We start from the raw sequence: 20,417 nt of genomic DNA, 5'->3' as shown, positions 1-20,417 counted from the left end.
GCGCCGGCACTTCGCTCAACCCCTGTATGCGCGAGATCTTACAGCAGGAGGAGGGGGAGGGAGGGAGGGAGAGCGAGAGGCGGCACAGAGGATTAGGAGGCGGCGCAGAAGTCTGGAAAGGCGGCGCTGGGCACGAACGGCAGCGGGTGCGGCCGGCACCTTGCATCCATTAACATCCCCTTGGGCACCTTATTTGTTTGACTGACAGGTTAGTAATAGCTGTTTTTTAGCTAAATAAGCCTACAGATGACATTTATAAGCCCACATTAGGTATCGTGAAGACACCCTGAACATAAGCATATTTTTATCTGACAGGGGTGAAACCTGGTGACAGAATCCCTTTAATGTCCCCTATATGTGTATTACAACACATTCCACTCAAGTTATGTTCCTTTGCAATAAAATGAAAAATGTCAAAAGGTATAGGAGGAAATTTATTAAGCTTTGCACTCCAGAATTTGGGGTTACAATAGTCAAATTTTTGTACTTATTTGCAATCAGATTGTACTTTTGTAATCAGATGTAATTGAAAATTTTGTAAAACCACTGAGTTATTCAATAAAATCTATCTGAATAGCGCCACCTGCTGTTTGTCTTTTTCTTATTTCTCTACCCTGCTCACTGAGATGGCCGCGCATGCTTAGTTTCATCCTTCAACTGCCTCCTGAGCTGTGATAGGGCAAGAGCTGTAGCAGAAAGAGCATGTCCTCTGAGTTGTCAGCTTGAAATAAATCTAGCAGAAAAATTAGAGCAAGGAATGGGGAGATCTCTGGATCCATGTGAGGTACAGAGCTAGTTCTAGCTTTATTAGAAAGAGATTGTTATGTACTATATGATCTATCTGATTTAAATTTTTGACCTTACTCAAGGGTTAACCACTTTTAACACCATTTTACTCCAGTTTTGAAAAGTGAGGGTGGTTATATGCTAATTTTACTCCAGATTTATAAAAACAAAAGTTGCAATCTCACTCCTGTAAGAGGATGGCATAAAAACTGCTAAACAAATATGTTAACTTTAAAGATGCACAAATTTAGCAAACTTGAGCGATTTGATAAATTTGAGGCATAGTACTCCAACGTAGACTCAAGGTAAACTGACTTCAAATATTACCCAAATGATCAATTCCCCCCATAGTGTTTGTTTCTTAAAATTATTCAAAAAATTACCTCTCTTCCAAAATCTCTCTAATAGCTGCCACATTCGGTCCAGCACCAAGATGTGTGTAATATGGTCCTTCATCTTTTTCTATGATTTGATCTGTTCATAGAAAAAAATTTAAATTAAAGGTAAAGTTTTTTGTGCAAAATTTGAAGCATTTGTTTTTTTTTCATAGGTACATTAAAAATAAACTGGCTCATGAAAATGTTATGGAAATTGTCAATTTCCATGGGCACAGTTCAGCATTATGGCTTCCATTTATAATGTAATCCACACCTATGTGCTAGATCTATTATGTAATGGATCCTAATGGCACCTTTGTTGACTTATAAAGGAGTTGCATTATGCTTTCTATCATTTTGAAGGCCAGAATAGCGCATCATCCTGGGCCATCCTTGCCACCAAATGTGACAGAGCCTCCAACAGCAGACTAATGCATACTGCTATTATCAAAATTCCTCAACTAAAGTAATCCATAGTAAAGCAGGAAGCGCTAGAAACATCTAATTCCTATGGCTTCCAAAAGTACACGTTTCTGCTTAATGAGGACCTGTCACCTATTCTGACATGTCTGTTTTAGTAACTACTTACATTCTCCATCAAATAAGAATTCTGGAGCATCTATTCTTATTAGTCCATACTGTTTCGTTCACAATTTATTTATTTTTTGCTAGAAATTTGTTAATGGTGACAGGTCCTCTTTAAACAGAAGACAGACTGCCATAAAACAGCAACCTGTGTTCATAGGATGATTTAAAATGGGAACAGTGGGTAATTTTGACTTCACCCAAGTTTCCATGCCTAGTTTTGGAAACCTTTTCACTTGTAAAGGGAATGGTTCAGATTTTTTCTCATTAAGATGTACTTGTCTGCACCACAATCACGTCATAAAAAAAATGAGGTGCAAGATAAAACAATTAATGGCCATGATTCTAGCGTTATGAAGTTAAAAAGATCATTAGTCAACACAAATTTAATTATATCTATTACATCTTCAATGGTGTTTGATCACTTACCTACACAGCTACATGATGGAAAATCATACTGAGTTTTCACAGGCGTATCCAATAGATTTTTAATAGGGGTTCCTAGGAGATTTGTAGGGGATTCTAAAAAATTATTCAGAGCAGATCCTGCTGCTCTTTTCGTTGGGGTTTTTTCTTGTGGATGGTCTAGTGTTGAAGAGTTAGTGTGTGTAGTCAGAATTGTAACGGGGCCTGAGGACTCCACCTTCATGTTCTTGGACGATTTAATGGTAGACACATGATGGTGAAACAATGATTTACTCGGATACTGTTTCAGTTGTTGTTCCATTGTTTCAAGAATACTCCTTTGTTGTAGGTGTTGAAATTGCTGATTCTGTGGTTTGATTGTTTTTTTCCCTGTTTTGCTTTCATTGGGTGTTCGCATGCAGACAGACTGTGAGCTGTTCTCCACTTTGACAGATCCACGTGGCGGGGAAATTTCAAGTTTGGTTTGCTCCCTGCGCTGAAGTAAATGATGTCTTAGAGCAGCATGCTTTGGAATACAATTTATCTGATTTGCGAACTGAGGATGGTATCCTGTTTGATCTCGCAAATGCTGAGCAGCAGAATTACTTTGTGGTAAGTATCTATTCTGGTTTACTAGACTTTGTGGGGTTGACCTTCCCTGTGTCATGTGGTTAGGGTTTAAAATGGGAAGGTTGCTGTTGATTTTCTGCTCTTGATAACCATGCTGATCTTGGGATCTGCTAGCTTGGTAGTATTGCTCAATAGCTTCTGCTTTAACTTTTACATGATCTTTACCAGATTCCAGGTTTTTGGATCCATACTGATCTTTTCTATTTGAGCCAGGCTGAACTTGATTGAAATTTAAATTTGTGTTGTTTGAACCATGTCTCAGTTGCCCCTCGATATCTTGAGTGGAGAGATGATACTGATGCATATTCTGGTACTGATTGGCTGCTTGAGAGCTTTCCTCCATTTTTATGTGATTCTGTGGACTTGCCCTGGGTGGAGTGTTGCTGTAGAGCGATTGAGAGTGAAAGTGTGGTAACTGCTCTTTGACCATGTTAAAATTTTGATTTTGTCTCTGAAAGTGTGGGTTTGGATGAAACTGTGAACTTTCAGACTGCTTTGAATGCAAAACCTGTTGGTATAACGGGTGTATTATGTTATGTGGAAATTGTTCGCCTTCAGATGTTTGTAGGTTTAAGTGCCGTTTTAAAGTATGGTCAAATGTTTGCTCAGTTTGCTGCTCTGAATGAGAGGGCTGGAAAAGCATAGAGCTGTTTTTCTGTTCATAGGACTGCAGTTGTGTATCTGTGCCTGCTCCTTGGGATAAGTGCTTTTGGAAATTTAGCTGCTGCCTATGAGGTTGAAGTGGTGATACTCCTTCCCCTATGTCCTGACTAGCTTGTCCCCGATTCATGTTGCCCTGTTTTCTTGTATATTGCTTAAGCTTCTTTTGACTTTGTGACTGTGAAAACATAAGTAATCTTAGTAAATCCTCTGAAGACTGAGAATTTTCCTCCTTCAGACAATGATTTCTTCGAAAATCTTTGAAGTTTGATTTAAGAAACGGTCTTCTTTGCTCCATCATATCCATAGCATCTCCTTCCATCCCATTGCGTTGATCACTCCCTTTTTGTGAATTTTGCTCTTTTAGCTTTTCTGGATAGTTGTTAACTGTACAATTTGTCTGCCCATTGTGTTCTTGGGGTGGATCTGTTCCTGATGAGCAGTGTAGAGAAGGCAGCCCGAGAGTGGGTAATGTCTTACTGTTCTGAGACTGCAAAAGAGCTGCCTGAGAGATCATTCTTGGATCAAATGGTTGACATGATTCATTATTTTGTGAGTGTAATAAATTATCACTACATAGGTTTTGGGAGGTTTTGTAGCTGTCAGTTTCTTGGGCAAACAGTAACTTATTCAACTGCATTAAGGTAAAATGATCTCTATTGAAATCCTCAGAAAAGCTGTCATTAGGTTGATTAGTGATGCCATGGTACGATGGATTTGTAGAAACAGCAACTTGTTCTGAGCACACTGGGCGCCCAGTATCATGTGCTTCACAATTTCTTTCATTTATATTTTGGGAATTATAATTTGGTGCCTCTTGTGGAAGTGGTTTCTGTTCTGGTATGTGAAGTGAAAAGCTTCCTGGTTTCATGGCTGGCTCACTGCACTTGTCACCATTGGGAGCCTCAGCAGTCATAGCACCTGGCCCTTGAGACAGCACCAAGTTCAAGGATAGTTGGGAAGTAATCTGCCCTGAGGTATGTGGTGAATGATTTGTCTGGGGAGACACATCATTGCTAGCATCATTTAGAGTGTTAATGGCAACAGTGTGAGGTGTGTTATTCTGCACTGCCAGAGAAACCTTTTCAGGGTAATATTGAGAACATGTTTTCTCCAATAATTCCTCATGTGTCAACTTCAAGGAAGAGGCATAAAACAGTAGCACCATTGGACAATGGAATTGTCTCATCTTTCTGATACAAAGCATTGTCATTGTTTGGGGAATTAAGGTCTTTGTTCTGCTCATTGGGAACCTGAGCATGTTCATTTTCATCTTCTTCTGTTCTCACAGCTTTGTCTTTGCTACAAAATTCTGAAACTTCTGGTTGGATGTGTTGTCCATTTATTTCTCCCTCATTTTCTCCATTCACTTCTCCAACGCCTTTGACTTTTTTCTGCTGAAAATACTCTGCCAGCAAAGGTTCACTAAGCGTGCGCTTTATTGCACCATTATGTAAATTCGGATATACTCTGTTTTCATGTACTAGGTCAGAGCTGTCCTGGTTTCCCTTCATGTGTGTGACACCATAGCTGTTCTTGGTCTGTAAACAGCTGTCTCCATTGACTTGGGGTTTGGATATTTCAGTTGGCAGGCTCCCATTTTGTAATTTTGCTGGATTGTTTTGGCAAGCAGGTGATGGATTTATTAGTAATTGACTCAATGTACTTCCCTCATCATGGTGGCTTCTTTCTTCTTCCATCGGGCCTGCTCCGGGGCCATCCACAAGGCTGCCCTGCAAACACGTCTAGAAGAGAATAAAAGAGAAAAAAATTACATTTTTAAAAATTTCACCATTCACTAAATGTATAAATTTATATATATACAGGTGCTTCTCAAAAAATTAGCATATTGTGATAAAGTTAATTATTTTCTGTAATGTACTGATAAACATTAGACTTTCATATATTTTAGATTCATTACACACCAACTGAAGTAGTTCAGGCCTTTTATTGTTTTAATGTTGATGATTTTGGCATACAGCTCATGAAAACCCCAAATTCCTATCTAAAAAAAATTAGCATATCATGAAAAGGTTCTCTAAACCAGCTATTAACCTAATCATCTGAATCAACTAATTAACTCTAAACACCTGCAAAAGATTTCTGAGGCTTTTAAAAACTCCCAGCCTGGTTCATTACTCAAAACCGCAATCATGGGTAAGACTGCCGACCTGACTGCTGTCCAGAAGGCCATCATTGACACCCTCAAGCAAGAGGGTAAGACACAGAAAGAAATTTCTGAACGAATAGGCTGTTCCCAGAGTGCTGTATCAAGGCACCTCAGTGGGAAGTCTGTGGGAAGGAAAAAGTGTGGCAGAAAACGCTGCACAACGAGAAGAGGTGACCGGACCCTAAGGAAGATTGTGGAGAAGGACCGATTCCAGACCTTGGGGGACCTGCGGAAGCAGTGGACTGAGTCTGGAGTAGAAAAATCCAGAGCCACCGTGTACAGGCGTGTGCAGGAAATGGGCTACAGGTGGCGCATTCCCCAGGTCAAGCCACTTTTGAACCAGAAACAGCGGCAGAAGCGCCTGACCTGGGCTACAGAGAAGCAGCACTGGACTGTTGCATGTCATTCGGAAATCAAGGTGCCAGAGTCTGGAGGAAGACTGGGAAGAGGGAAATGCCAAAATGCCTGAAGTCCAGTGTCAAGTACCCACAGTCAGTGATGGTCTGGGGTGCCATGTCAGCTGCTGGTGTTGGTCTACTGTGTTTTATCAAGGGCAGGGTCAATGCAGCTAGCTATCAGGAGATTTTGGAGCACTTCATGCTTCCATCTGCTGAAAAGCTTTATGGAGATGAAGATTTCATTTTTCAGCACAACCTGGCACCTGCTCACAGTGCCAAAACCACTGGTAAATGGTTTACTGACCATGGTATTACTGTGCTCAATTGGCCTGCCAACTCTCCTGACCTAAACCCCATAGAGAATCTGTGGGATATTGGGAAGAGAAAGTTGAGAGACGCAAGACCCAACACTCTGGATGAGCTTAAGGCCGCTATCGAAGCATCCTGGGCCTCCATAACACCTCAGCAGTGCCACAGGCTGATTGCCTCCATGCCACGCCGCATTGAAGCAGTCATTTCTGCAAAATGATTCCCGACCAAGTATTGAGTGCATAACTGAACATAATTATTTGAAGGTTGACTTTTTTTGTATTAAAAACACTTTTCTTTTATTGGTCGGATGAAATATGCTAATTTTTTGAGATAGGAAATTTGGGTTTTCATGAGCTGTATGCCAAAATCATCAATATTAAAACAATAAAAGGCCTGAACTACTTCAGTTGGTGTGTAATGAATCTAAAATATATGAAAGTCTAATGTTTATCAGTACATTACAGAAAATAATGAACTTTATCACAATATGCTAATTTTTTTAGAAGGACCTGTGTGTATATATATATATATATATATATATATATATATATATACACAGAGAGAAAGATATTAGTCCCACAAATTATACTAAGATATTTTACACTTTTAGCATTGATTGGAGTATATGCATATATCATGTTACTATCAATAGTTTATAATTATTATTATTAAAGTTTGAATTTTGAAATATATCATTAAATTATTCCTATAATATTAGTATGTTTTTATGCCTGAAGCTGCATGTTTCCCTGTAATCTTACTTGCCAATGTGTTATTGGCTGAAATGGCTGTGAAATAAAATGGTTGTGGTAATAGAATGTTGTTGATCTACTGGTTGTCCGGTCGGCTAAACGAAAGTGCAATACATTTGTCTACAATATACCCTGAAAAAAGACCACTTTCAATTTCCCCCTTTTGCCTCCTAGTCACGTGTCTGGAACAGCATGGTGCTTATAGTTATGGCAAGACATCTCATTTTCTGATCATGTGATCTCTCCTCCATATATCACTCCCCCCTAGATGGAGTTCATTGGCTAGTTGGACAGATTTTTAGTTTGTTTCTACAATACAGGTAGTTTGTCCGAATGGCTGGCACATTCTGATTAGTATGTTGCCTGAATAATGTGGATAAATGTATTGCTGTATCTTCTTAGCTGACTGAACAACCACTTTAAAGGGGTTGTCTCACTTCAGCAAATGCCGTTTATCATGTAGAGAAAGTTAATACAAGTCACTTACTAATGTATTGTGATTGTCTATATTGTCTCTTTTGCTGACTTGATTCATTTTTTCATCACATTATACACTGGTCATTTCAATGGGTTACAACCACCCTATAATCCAGCAGCGGTGGCCGTGCTTGCACACCTTAGGAAAAAGCGCTGGTCTCTCTAGTGGCCACCTTATCTCTGTGCTGCAGTGGTGGTCATAACCCCTGTACACGAGCAGTGTACAATGCAATGGAAAAATAAATCAAGCCAGCAAATGAAGGAATATGGACAAGCACAATACATTAGTTAGTGCCTTGTATTAACTTCAGCTGCACAGCAGGTGACAAGGAGCAATACTGTGCAGTGAAAAAACTATGAAGGGGTGTATCTAACACTGCAGGATCCTGGCTACATTTTATAACTTTCTTGGGTGAGGATAAAGTTTCACTGCAATTGGTATAGTTGCTATATGACAATTCCAAATTGTTTTGAGACATATAGGCAGATAAAATCCCCCATATGGATATTGAAAGGTCAATTATTTTCTGGAGGGAATTCTACCTTTCCTATTAGAAGCTTTGTAGTGGCCCTAAAGTCTCAAAGAGAAAAGAGTGCTCACCCACAGGAGCCTCTTAATAGCTCTGAGACCTCCTAAAGGACCCCAATATACTCAAAAACTCTTACACATTTCAACAGGGAGCATACATTCAAATCACAAAGGTGTGGTACGATCAGTGGTCATGACATTAGCAACAGCCAACTGAACTGTGTGTCTTTTTACATGTATATGATATATGTGGAGCCAGGCAGTATCCATAGTGCATGTCTGCACTAACAACCAGTATTAACCAGCATGTGTGCAGTGCCATAGCTTCTATTACAACAAGCCAGTAAATGGGCATCAAAGTCTACTCATTGAGAAGAGCGGCAAAAAAATGCTGCAAAATAACTGCATTCAAAAATATCGTTTAAATGTATTCTGCAGCAGGACTAGGACCCCAAACATACAGCCAATGTCATTTAGAACGTTCTTCAGATTAAAGAAGAACAAGGAGTCTTGGATGGGGTGATATGGTCCTCACAGAGCCCTGATCTCAATCTGATCTGGGATTAGATGAAAAGACAGAAGGATGTGAGCAAGCCTACATCCACAGAAGATCTATGGCTAGATCTCCAAGATGTTTGGAACAACCTCCCTGCTGAGTTCCTGTGAACATGCGTACCTAGAAGTATTGATGCTGCTCTGAAGGCAAAGGGTGGTCACAGCAATTTATTCGATTTACACTATGTTTCTATGGAGCCCTGACAAAGGCAGACTCTCCATAGGAACTAACATGTGCCAGCCTCATACCACTTCTGAGTACAGAGGCTGCTGCACACTACATCCTGGTACACGAGCAGGAGTGCACGCTGCCAGTCTTTAACCTCTTTAGATGTCTTGGTCACATTTGACCACAGCATCTGAGGGGTTCAAATGTATGCAATTAAAGTTATGGCCATTTGCATGCATTAGTCCCAGGTGCCTGCTGTTTAAAACGTGAGCAGGCGCCATTTTTAAAAGCCTGACCGCCGACATAAATTTACATGGGGGCATCGGGAAGGGATAAAGCAGCCAGAGGCTGACCACCGAAAGGAACCTAGGTTGCTTCACAAGTATATTAAAGAACAATACCAATCATGTTTCAATACATTATTGAGTCTTGAGTCCTAATATATATTTTCCGGGCAGTTATTTGAACTTATATATCCTTTCCTGCTATATCTTTTTGGACATGTGAACTCTTGTAATCCATCCAAACTACTACAAATGTTCAAGTAAAACATACATATATATATATATATATATATATATATATATATATATATATATAGGGACCTCTTCTTTTGATGATGCCTAAAGCACAGTTATTAGGTGAGAAATGTCTTGTCAACTATATTTCACAATGAGCATTCTATCGTCCACGACTTTTATTAAAATTTTAGAATTTATTATGATATGTTCTGCTCTTATTTGCTAATTACACAATTGAATACAATTAAAATTATGTATGATTATATAGCATTTTTATATCTACAAAATGGTTAAAAAGGAAAGCTGCATCGATCACAAAAATATTTGTATTTTTTGCCAACTAAAAAAAAAAAGTATCTGGATCACAAAATATATTTTAACCTGAACTGGTTAAAATTTGTAATTCAAATTTTTATTTAATTTTTCACACATGAGGTTAAAAAAAAACAAGGGGGGGCGTGGCCGGCCGCAGGAATGTGCAGACACGTCTGAGTAAGCTCCGCTCCACAGCACCTCAACTTTCATTATCCTGAATATTACTAGCCGTCACAATTCCTCAATCCAGAGGCAGAAGGTCGGGAAGACCCTGAGGACGCAGTATGGTGCGGAGCAAGCCCCTTACAGCAGCTGAAACACTCAAAATCTTTGCCTGCAATCACCCTCCAGGCCTTCATACCCGAAAGCTATGGATGACGTGGCGGGATATCCTAAAGGCAGACACTGAGCTTACCTTGAAACAGGTCACAGACCAACTGTTACAGTCCATTTCAGCCTACAGATCATTGCTATCGGGTAAGCTGGAGGAGGTTAAAGTGGACTTTGGGCTACTAAGACAAGATATGCAAACACTGAGGGATAGAGTCCGGAAGGCCGAGACCCGCGTCTGCTAACTGGAGGACCGCACCTATCCCTGCACACCTTACCTCCCTTGAAAAGAAGGATGATTTCCAGCAACAAAAATGTGATGACTACGAAAACCGCCTAAGGTTTTGGTAGTCATCCCAAATGAGCCGAAGGCTCCAACCCGTGCAAATTTATGACTAAATTGACTGACTACCACCTTTCCAGAAGCGAAATTCTCTTCTGCATTTGGCATTGAGAGGGCACACCGTGTTCTAGCTAAACCACCTCCACCAGGGGCTCCTCCTCGCCCCTGCTTGCCCTTCTCCTTAATTCTATTGACTGAGACCATATGCTGCAGCTGGCTCGACAGAAGCAAGAGATATGGGTCGAGAACACTACTATCATGCTGTTTCCTGACTTTTCAGCTGAATATCAGAAGAGGAGAGCAACTTTCACAATGGTCAAAAGAAGACTCAGAGAGCCGACTATGCCATACTCCGTGGCGTACCCTGCCAAACTGCTGGTAGTTGATAGCGAGACAACAAGATTCTTCACTACCTCTGCCAAACCAGTGCCTGGATTTGACCGCAAGGGAAGACCTGCCAGACCCTTGAACTGAGTTATTACCCCAGGGACCGCTGCCTTGGTGTCTTGGGACCTCTTCTTCATACTGCCCCATCGATACGTGAGACCTGCTGATATTGCCCTTCTTATTTTTTATTTGCAATGCTCTTGCCCTTACTCTCCCTCTCCTTTCCCTCCCCCCTTCCTTCTCCTTTCCTATTTTTATTTCTCCTTTTCTCCTTATACTCATTTAATTGTCGATATCTAGGCCTCGACGCTATAGAGTGTTATGCTAACTCACTCTCGATATGGCAATATCAATTCCCATGTTAAGTTGAGGTTCATGTTTGCATTACTTCCACGTGGCAGCGTTAGTGCAAGTGACAAAATTAGTCACCAGCACTCCCCGTTACATTAGCTACAATAGCCGCATAATCTGTTCTGCACAGTTTCCAATGATTGTTTACATATTTATTTTCTTTCTGTTTTTACCTGTGTTAACATTTTACCTGCTATGCACCCATTCAGGGTTTTGAGTGTGCTACAGGCACTGTTAGGTGTACATTTGATCAGAAAATTTGCTGTGTGTTTGCTGCACCTAGGCACTCTCGGGCACATGTATAGTCACACTGTCAGACATTATACCTTTCTCGGGGATATCTCATCTATCCCATCCCCTACTGTTAAGCCCCATCCTTCTTAAGGGTGCTATCCTGGAATGTTAGAGGCCTGCGGAGTCCAAGGAAAAGGTCAATGGTGTTTTCTGCAATTCAGAGATTTAACGCCCACATTCTATGTCTCCAAGAAACCCATTTAATCCCCAATCACACTAACAGACTGCAGAGGCCATGGGTCCAATGGGCGCAACATTCTTTTCATACATTTGTCATGCCCTGCTCAGACTACAAGAGGAGGTCTGCCAGATTAGCAGCACATGTCTGGTCTTTTGTTTTGTTTTGGAGTCAAGCTAGATCCGCCTCCCTTCAGGTGCACTGGGTGGGGTCGTTGGTTTAAATTACACCCACTCCCAGTGTTCCGTGCGGGTTATAGCTTCTGTCTGGCTCTGTGGAAGTAAGGAAGGAAGGATTGGCTCTTCCTGCTCAGAAAAGATAAGTTGTTTGTTGTTGTTTTCTTGTTGTTTGCTGTCTAGGCTGTTTGAGAGACACCTGTCCCCTTCAGGTTCTGAGGGAGCTGGCTGTCTCTATTCCCCTTCACCATCTTAGGGATTTTAGGGTATTCTCAGCCCAGGCACGAGGACATGTTATTCCCACCTTAAGGGTCTGAACGTGGGCATAGCAGTATAGGGAGAGCTGGTAGGGATTTGTCAGGAGGTGACTCTGATCCCCAGCTTCTTGCCTAGATACTTGTTTGTTTATTTTTCTTGTGTATCTGATATCCTGTCCACCGTGACAACATTCTATTTCAGAGGTGTCTCCCTTATGATCCATAAATCTGTAAGGTGGGAAGTAGACAGTCTGGTTATTGACCCAGAGGAAATAGGCCTCTATCTTTTGAACCTGGAGATCTGATCTGTAGGATGAGGACATCTCTGAACTGTTGGAGTCACCTCTGTATGTGTCCCCAGCGATCAATAACAGGTTTGTTCTACTATGTATTATTCACCAGAGTTACCTATCGCCGGTTAGACTACATAGGATGGGCAGATTGTCTCACACCAGGTGCCATCATTGTGCCAGAGATGGTGCGGATTTCTGGCATATGATGTAGGCTTGTCCTAATATTAGAGCGTTCTGGGTAGAGCTCACTCAATTCCTTGCTGATTTGACTAATCTTCCACTTACTGCCCATCCTAACACATGTCTCTTTGGTATACTAGATTACATCATATACTCCCACCACATTAGAATATTTTTACGGGAGTCGCTATTTATGGCACGAAAAGCAATTACTTTAAGATGGATGGGAGATAGGTGCCTGTCAATCAACCAATGGAAGGCATTAATAGAAAAGATTTGTAGAAACCGCAGCACTCCCAATCTTGAATCCAATCTTGTGTTTATTGATATCGAAAAAATAGCAACATTTCGACACCAAGGTCTTTTTCAAGCTACAGATCTGCGGTTTCTAAAAATCTTTTCTGGTTACCAAGGGGGCCATCAGGTCGGTACCTGACACTGTGAGCACCGCCGCCATATCTGACTAAAACATGTTAATAAGTGGCGCTGTTCTGTCTTCACGTTGACTAAGGCATTGATAAATGCCATAATTCCATATGAAAACATAATTTACAAACATAGGGAATGTGGATCCAAGTTCGGCAAGGTATGGGGATCGCAGTGTTCCTCTCCATTTACGCAATACCCAATGCAATATCTTCTGCGCACTAATGTATAGAAATATGTATACCCATGAAGCTTTGTTCTCTCTTCTTTTTGCCTTTTTTAATTATAAGTTTTGTAATTATAACTATATGGACCACTGATATTGGTTAACAACTGTCATGCCAAGAAGTGCAATGTTTTACTATGCAATGCATTGTATGTACACCAATTGTTTAACATGTTTTTTACTTGTTCAATAAAATGAGTTAAAAAAAAAAAAACAACAAACAAAACCATAAAATGAATGACTCGTAAGTTAGCACTAATCCTATTATTTCATTGTAAAGTGCCAGGGTTTTCCTTCAACTTACTAAGATTATTGACATAGTATCCTTAATGTGACCCAGAAATGCCAGATTTGCCTTTGTTGACACCCCGCACCCTTGCCTATCAACTGTTTGGGTGTAGCTATGTCACCAGAAGTCGACAGCGGAACTACATAGCTTCCTCAGCCTCATAGTGGACAGCGCTTGTCACTGCAGCATTTCTCCCATTAAAGTAGCTCTGTAACTGTATAGTTCTGGCAGCAACTTCCAATGATGGAGCTGCACCCAAACAGCTTATTAGCAGGGGTGTGAGGTGTCGGACCTCTGACAATTATCTGGTGATGGCTTATCCTGAGAATGGCCCAGCGCTTAGTAAAGATTGAACAACCCCTTTAACTTTACTGTAGAGACACAGATTGGCCACTCTTTAATTTGTTTTTGCACTACAACTCCAATTTTCGTTTTACTTTTCTGATATAGTTTAATGTAATTCTGTTTGATTTTAGTCACTGTATCTCCTTTCCTTAAAATATATTAAAACTAGCCCAAGGGAAAGGTGGGGAAGTTGCCAATAGCAGCTATTTGCATGTCGAATCTCATTTTTCAGTGCCCATAGTAACAGTTTGGGCAATTCCGAAACCCTTTAATTGTATTTGTTGCCTAGATAAACCAGTCAAACCTTAAAGTAAACTTGGAAAAAGGACCGTTTACAGCATATTTATTATGCTTTTGTGAAAACGGAACCCAGGAAAGAGTGTGAACAGGGCCATATATTTCTATTATAACAGCAAAAAGATACATCTATCCTGTGATTAATACAGAATTGCTCATTTACTAATGGTAGTAAATGCCGTCAAGGTGAATATGCATTAGGTGAATATGCATTAAAAATAAGAACATGATTGTGGTATTACATGGCACAGAAGAATGAGTCATATAAATGGTTCTCTGTGTAATGCTGAATAGGAGTGAGAACACATTTCATGGTTTGCTTCGTAACTCACAATTTTACATGAAACCATAGTTACTTATTCAATTTGGTCACAAGCTCAGCATGTGATAAGAACATTCAAATCCTGCTTCTCAGTAAGAAGATGTAAAAGATAGGGTGAAGCAGACTTCTACAAAAACAATGTGGGAATTTATCAAAGGTTGTATGCCACCATTGTGGAGTAAAAAAAGAGGCGAAAATTTTGTCTCACGCCATAACTTATGACTTTTAGAGATTCTCTCCACTTTTCCAAAGGGGGCAAGTTGTAGCGCAGCCTGTTGGATTTACTATAATTTACGGCAGAAACTGTTGTAAGTTCTATCTCAAGTGTGCACCAGCTTTTAAGTTTCCAGCGCACAGAGTGCTAGAGACGCGGCTGATTTATTAAGAAGCATCTGCCTCAGGCTCTTACTGAATTAGGTGCATCTAACTCAGAGAGCAAGGAGATCAAGACTGGCGTAAGGGAACTCCATTCTTGATAAATCTTTCCCAATGTGCCCCTGTAACATCAAATGAATGATTACATAATTAATTAAACTTTAACATTAATTAAACTGTAAAATAACTTTTCCGAATAAGGCGGTTTTCACATGGCCATGATACCTCATCCGTGCCAGCCAAATTTCCCAGACTGAGAGGGGCTCATTTCATCATGAGCCAATTCATTGCTCATAGTGATTTACGATGCTGTGAGTTCCAGGGTATCCAAGAGTTTATTGTCCGGTACTCATAGCATTGTTTGAGTATGGACAGTAGACCTACAATTGCGCCTAAGCCAGTTACTAATGTATGGATTTTCCACGTTCATTGCAGATTTCAGATATGCCCCGTTGAGCAGCGCCGTCCTCTTTTGTAATGTAGTCTAGCCCATTCTCCTCTCTCCATTAAGAACAAATGCACTCTTATTAAGGCTCTTTTGCACTGCCCAATTGTCAGGCAGATTATCGGGGACAAGAGTTCATACGAAGGCTCGTTCCTAATAATCTGCCCGTGTAAAGGTGCCACCGTTCAAGCGATAAATGAGCGAAATGCTCGTTCAATCAGATGAAGCAGTCGTTCATGCGGACACCTAACTCATTGTTTGTTGGATCAGATCATGCTGTCTAAATAGTACCCTCCTGCCCAGAAACAATGACTCTGCATGAGGACGAGTGGCGTCAGAAAATGCAGCTTTCTCCTCTACTCATAAGCAGGCAGTTGTCGGGAAGGAACACTTCCTGTCCTACAACTGCCTGCTCCATCAGGCTGTGTAAACCAGACTTTAGTCGAGTCAGGTGTTCTTGTGTATTTAAAGGAGTTGGCAACTTTCTGGTTAGTGTTAACCAATGTATTTGTAAGATGATTATATGGCACTTACTAATATAGTCTGTGCCATTTTCTATATTTCTTAAGGTATGCCCCCTAGTTTACAGAGTCTTATGTGCAGTCCACACAGAGGTCTTGTCCATAAAATGACTGCTGATGGACAGTCATGTGACCAGGCAAATCACCTCCATTTGATGTCTCCTCCATTCAAATAAACTCTGCCGGCCTTATACACTTGCATAGCTGTGAGTATAGTGCAGGTGTAGTGTGTTTGAATGGAGAAGACTGAGTGATATGTCTGGTCACATGACCTTTCATCAGCAGCCATCTTGTGGACAGCAGAAACATAGTAGATTGACGGCAGCAAAAGACTACATGGTTCATCTAGTCCAGGCATCCTCAAACTGCGGCCCTCCAGCTGTTGCAAAACTACAACTCCCAGCATGCCCGAACATCCTACAGGTATTAGCCTACAGCAGGGCATTGTGGGAGTTGTAGTTTTACAACAGCTGGAGGGCCGCAGTTTGAGAATACCTGATCTAGTCTGTCCTTATATTATCACTTATCTTAGGATAGACATGTGTATATCCCAGGCATGTTTACATTTACTTACTGTAGATTTCCCAACCACATCTGCTGATAGTTTATTCCAAGCTTGAACAATTCTTTGGGTGTATAAATATTTCCTGGCATTGGTTCTGATCTTCCCCCAATCTAATTTTAGATTGTGCTCTCATGTTTTTTTTTTTTTTTATTAAAAACACTTCCTGAACCTTATTTATGCCTTTCCTAAAGGCTATACAGATTAAGGCCTCTTTCACTGGTTCCGTTCCGTGCATCGTGGACCGAAACACACAGGCAATGTCCGTGCGGCGGCTGGGACAGATCCAGACACATTCACCTTGAATGGGTCCGTGATCCGTCCGTTTTGCAAAAAGATAGAACAAGTTCTATTTTTTTTTTCGGAACGGAAGCACGGATTGGAACCTCAAAGAAGCACTCCGTAGTGCTTCCTTGGGGTTCCTTTCCGTGCTTCTGTTCTGCACCGCATCTCCAGATTTACGGACCCATTCAAGTGAATGGGTCCGCATCCGTGATGCGGAATGCAGACAAACGGTACCCTGTGTATTGCGGAACCTCCGTATGCAGCCCGCAATATGGCGATGGTAGCACTACGGCCGTGTAAAAGAGGCCTAAGTAAAGTCTCTCATGATGTTTTATGCTTCAGATCCCCCACCATTTTTGTAGCCCGCTTTTACACCAGTTCTAATTTATCTATATTTTTATGTAGGTAAGGTCTGCAGAACTAGACACGGTTTCGAACTCCTGGACATATTGAACTACAATTAATGTAAGTTGCCCAACCAGCGAGAGATAATGGATACGACTCGCCAGCTACCACATTAATGGATATGTGCAGGAAGAGGAGGTAGCGTATTAAGACTTAACGTTTAATAAATACTCAGATAAAAAGTACGGACATAATACAAAATGCCAAAAAGTGTGCACACCACAAACGTGACACAAACAACACAATTACCAAACATAAACAGACATCATGGGAAACCACAGTAGTATGGTAACAACCATGTGAACGTAGTAACACAATACCCCAACACAGGTATAAATTCCACAGAGAAAAATAAACGGGAACAGTCTTACCGGTGGGTGACGGTCATCTGGGTGTGGCAGCGCAGTCCCAGAAGCCAGTGTTACTTGTGGGGCAGGGTCCAGGTGAGACTCACTGTCCCTTGAAATCCCTGCCAGGCCTATAGAGCCCTATGGCCCGGCTATGGTCCGCACGTCCAGGAGCTATCCCTACAATATTAGAAGCCCTAGACAACCCTACCTGGGAGTACACAAAGAATTGAATCCCTGTGGTGCGATTGATCCCTACACGTTTCGTCACCAAATTAAAGCCCCGGACTCATCAGGGGATTAAGGGCTAGAAATGGATAGGAAGGGAGTGTGTCCTCATTGATTGGTGTCACCTAGGGATTCAATTCTTTGTGTTCCCCCAGGTACTGTTGTCTAGGGCTTCTAATAGTTTAGGGTTAGCGCCTGGACGTGCGGCCCCTAGGGTTAGCGCCTGGACTGTTCCCGTTTATTTTTCTCTGTGGAATTTATACCTGTGTTGGGGTATTGTGTTACTTTGTTTACATGGTTGTAACCATACTAATGTGGTTTCCCATGGTGACTGTTTATGTTTGGTAATTGTATTGTTTGTGTCACGTTTGTGGTGTGCACACTTTTTGGCATTTTGTGTTATGTCCGTACTTTGTATCTGAGTATTTATTAAACGTTAAGTCTTATAATACGCTACCTCCTCTTCCTGCACATATTGAACTACAGTTGCATTGTTTGAACCATTTATCCAGAGAAGCTAAAAAGTTTTGAATGTTAAAAGGGTTGTCCCATGAAAAATATTCTACAGTTTTGAAACCAGCACCTGGGTCTGAATACTTTCATAATTGCATGTAATTAAAAATTTTGCATAGCCACTGAGTTAGTCAATAAAATGTATCTGTATAGCTCCACCTGCTGTTTTTTTCTTATTTCTTTGACCAGCTCACTGAGATGGCCGCATATGCTAATTGTCATCCTTCAACTGCCTCCTGAGCTGTGATAGGCGGAGCATGGACACGCCCTCAAAAAAGACAGCAAAAAAGACACTCCCCTTGAGCTGCCGGCTTGATATAGATCAAGCAGAACAATGAATGTGGAGATCTCTGGATCATGTGAGGTACAGGACTGGTTGTAGCTTTGTTAGAAAGAGATCGTCATAACCCCTTTAATAATACCTCCAGGAATATCAGTCCAGTTTCACACTTTTGTGCCATAAGCAAAACCTGCCTACCAAATCTTCTACAAAAATAAAAAATAGAAGAGGACCCAAGACAGACCCTTGATGTACACCACTTGTAACTTGTAACCATTAACAACAACACTCTGGTGTCTATTCATTAGCAAATTGTGAATATCCTGAACTATCCAGGGATTAAGTCCAATCTTCAGTAATTTATCTATAAATGAATCAATGGCTTTGCTTAAGTCAAAGTAGGCAATATCCAAAGCACCACCTCCGTCCAACACTTTTGTGACATAGTCAAAGAAGTGCATAAAATTAGTTTGACATGATCTGCCTTCGGTGAAGACATGCAGTTTTGGATCCAACAAGTTGCGGATTTTTAGGTGTTTAGCTATCTTCTTTAACTGGTCTGTACTTCTCTGCTACCCTTCTTGAAGATAGGTACAATGCTGACCATTTTCGAATCTTCTGAAACATCCCCTATTAGGAGGGACTGATTAAACCTAACAGTAAGGCTAGTTTCACACTAGTGGTGCGTGGTGCAGCCTTCCAGCAGGCTATTCCGGGATAGGATGCCAGGTTTCGACTGGAAAAAAACCAGTGCAGCGGTACTTGTCTAGCTGATTTTTGGCATATTTGCCGGGTTGTGGCTGGATCTCGTCCGGGCATTCAGCCAGCATCCGGCAGTGCTGGATCCAGCAGGTTGTTCCTGGCCAGAACAGCCTGCCGGATTTTTTAATGCTTGCTTGAAACTAGCTTTAGATGAGCAGCAACAACAAACCAGAGTTCTGTAAGGACTCTGGAGTGGATGCCACCTGGACCCATTGCCTTGTTAGACTTTAAATGTGCCAACTTGTAGATTGTAAGCCCTCATGGGTAGAGCTCTCTACTTCTTTACCAGTTTGTAACTTGTCTTGTTCAGGCTTATTGCAGTTGCCTGTATTATGTATGTGAACCCCTTTTCATATGTACAGTGCCATGGAATGAATGGTGCTTTAATAGTAAATAATAATAATAATTTACCCATAACATCAACCTCCAAAAACACCGGGACTGAGCCTTTACAGCAAACAGTAATGTCATGACCATAAGTTATAATTTTGAAAGCCACCTTCAGAAAATACTGAACAACAGTGACCATTCAAATGATCAGCGATAGCCTTGTCCCCTTCAATATTGTGACTTTCCCCATTTTTTATTTTTGTTATCCCATAATTTGTTTTCTTCCTATCACTAATATACCTAACAGCACAGAAGATATGCCTAACATGATGTATGAAACATAGTAAATGGCACTGAATATCAACAAAGGCTATATTTCTAAGTGCCATATAGTCATCGTGCATACACATGGTTCACAAGTAGCCAGAATGTGGCCAACACCTTTAAGAATAGCTTTCAGCTGACAGCTATCTAAGGTATACCGACAGCTTTAAAATACACAGATGCCCAAGAATTCCAATAGATTCAATACGATACTTGTGATAGTATAGTGGGGAATTAAAACATTTGCAATCTGCTTGTTTTCAGAGAATCCAACATGGAAAGGTCCAAAGACAATTCCTTTTAAAATAGAGCATATTTCTATTGTTCCTTTCCATATGTACTGTGGCATTAAGGGGATCTACATCAAAACAATGTGCAAATGTCTACACCCTCTCTATGGAAGGTTTATACAGTGCCAAAAGTATTTACCCCATTTGGACTGAAACAGGTTTTCCTCAAAAACTGTCCTGTATTTACTGTCATCCATCTTTCCTTCAGTCCTGACTACTTTTTCACTCCCAGGCTATGAATGGCATTTTCACAGTATGAACCTGCCACCAACATGCCTCTCTGTTACAATGATGTTGTTAGGGTGGTGGTAAGTGTTGGGTCTATGCCACACGTAGCTTCTATAAAGTCACATACTGTGGAGTGTACGGCATATAGTTGTCCAATGCACAGATAGGTCCGTCATGGATCTTTGGA

The 20,417-nt window shown here is 41.0% G+C and overlaps 1 protein-coding gene across 1 annotated transcript in view; it reads right to left on the bottom strand.

Moving 5' to 3' along the window:
• Positions 1–20,417, bottom strand: part of TET2 (tet methylcytosine dioxygenase 2) — a 91,755-nt gene that overhangs the window by 31,953 nt on the left and 39,385 nt on the right. The window contains 3 exon segments of the mRNA XM_044302514.1: positions 1,170–1,260; positions 2,178–4,596; positions 4,598–5,188. Coding sequence (XP_044158449.1) covers positions 1,170–1,260; positions 2,178–4,596; positions 4,598–5,143 — 3,056 coding nt within the window. The 5' untranslated portion in view covers positions 5,144–5,188.

Source organism: Bufo gargarizans, chromosome 1 (assembly GCF_014858855.1).
Source record: "Bufo gargarizans isolate SCDJY-AF-19 chromosome 1, ASM1485885v1, whole genome shotgun sequence".
Classification (NCBI taxonomy): Eukaryota; Metazoa; Chordata; class Amphibia; order Anura; family Bufonidae; genus Bufo; species Bufo gargarizans.
The sequence above is the reverse complement of the archived record's forward strand: the minus strand, read 5'-3'. Positions and strand labels throughout refer to the sequence as shown.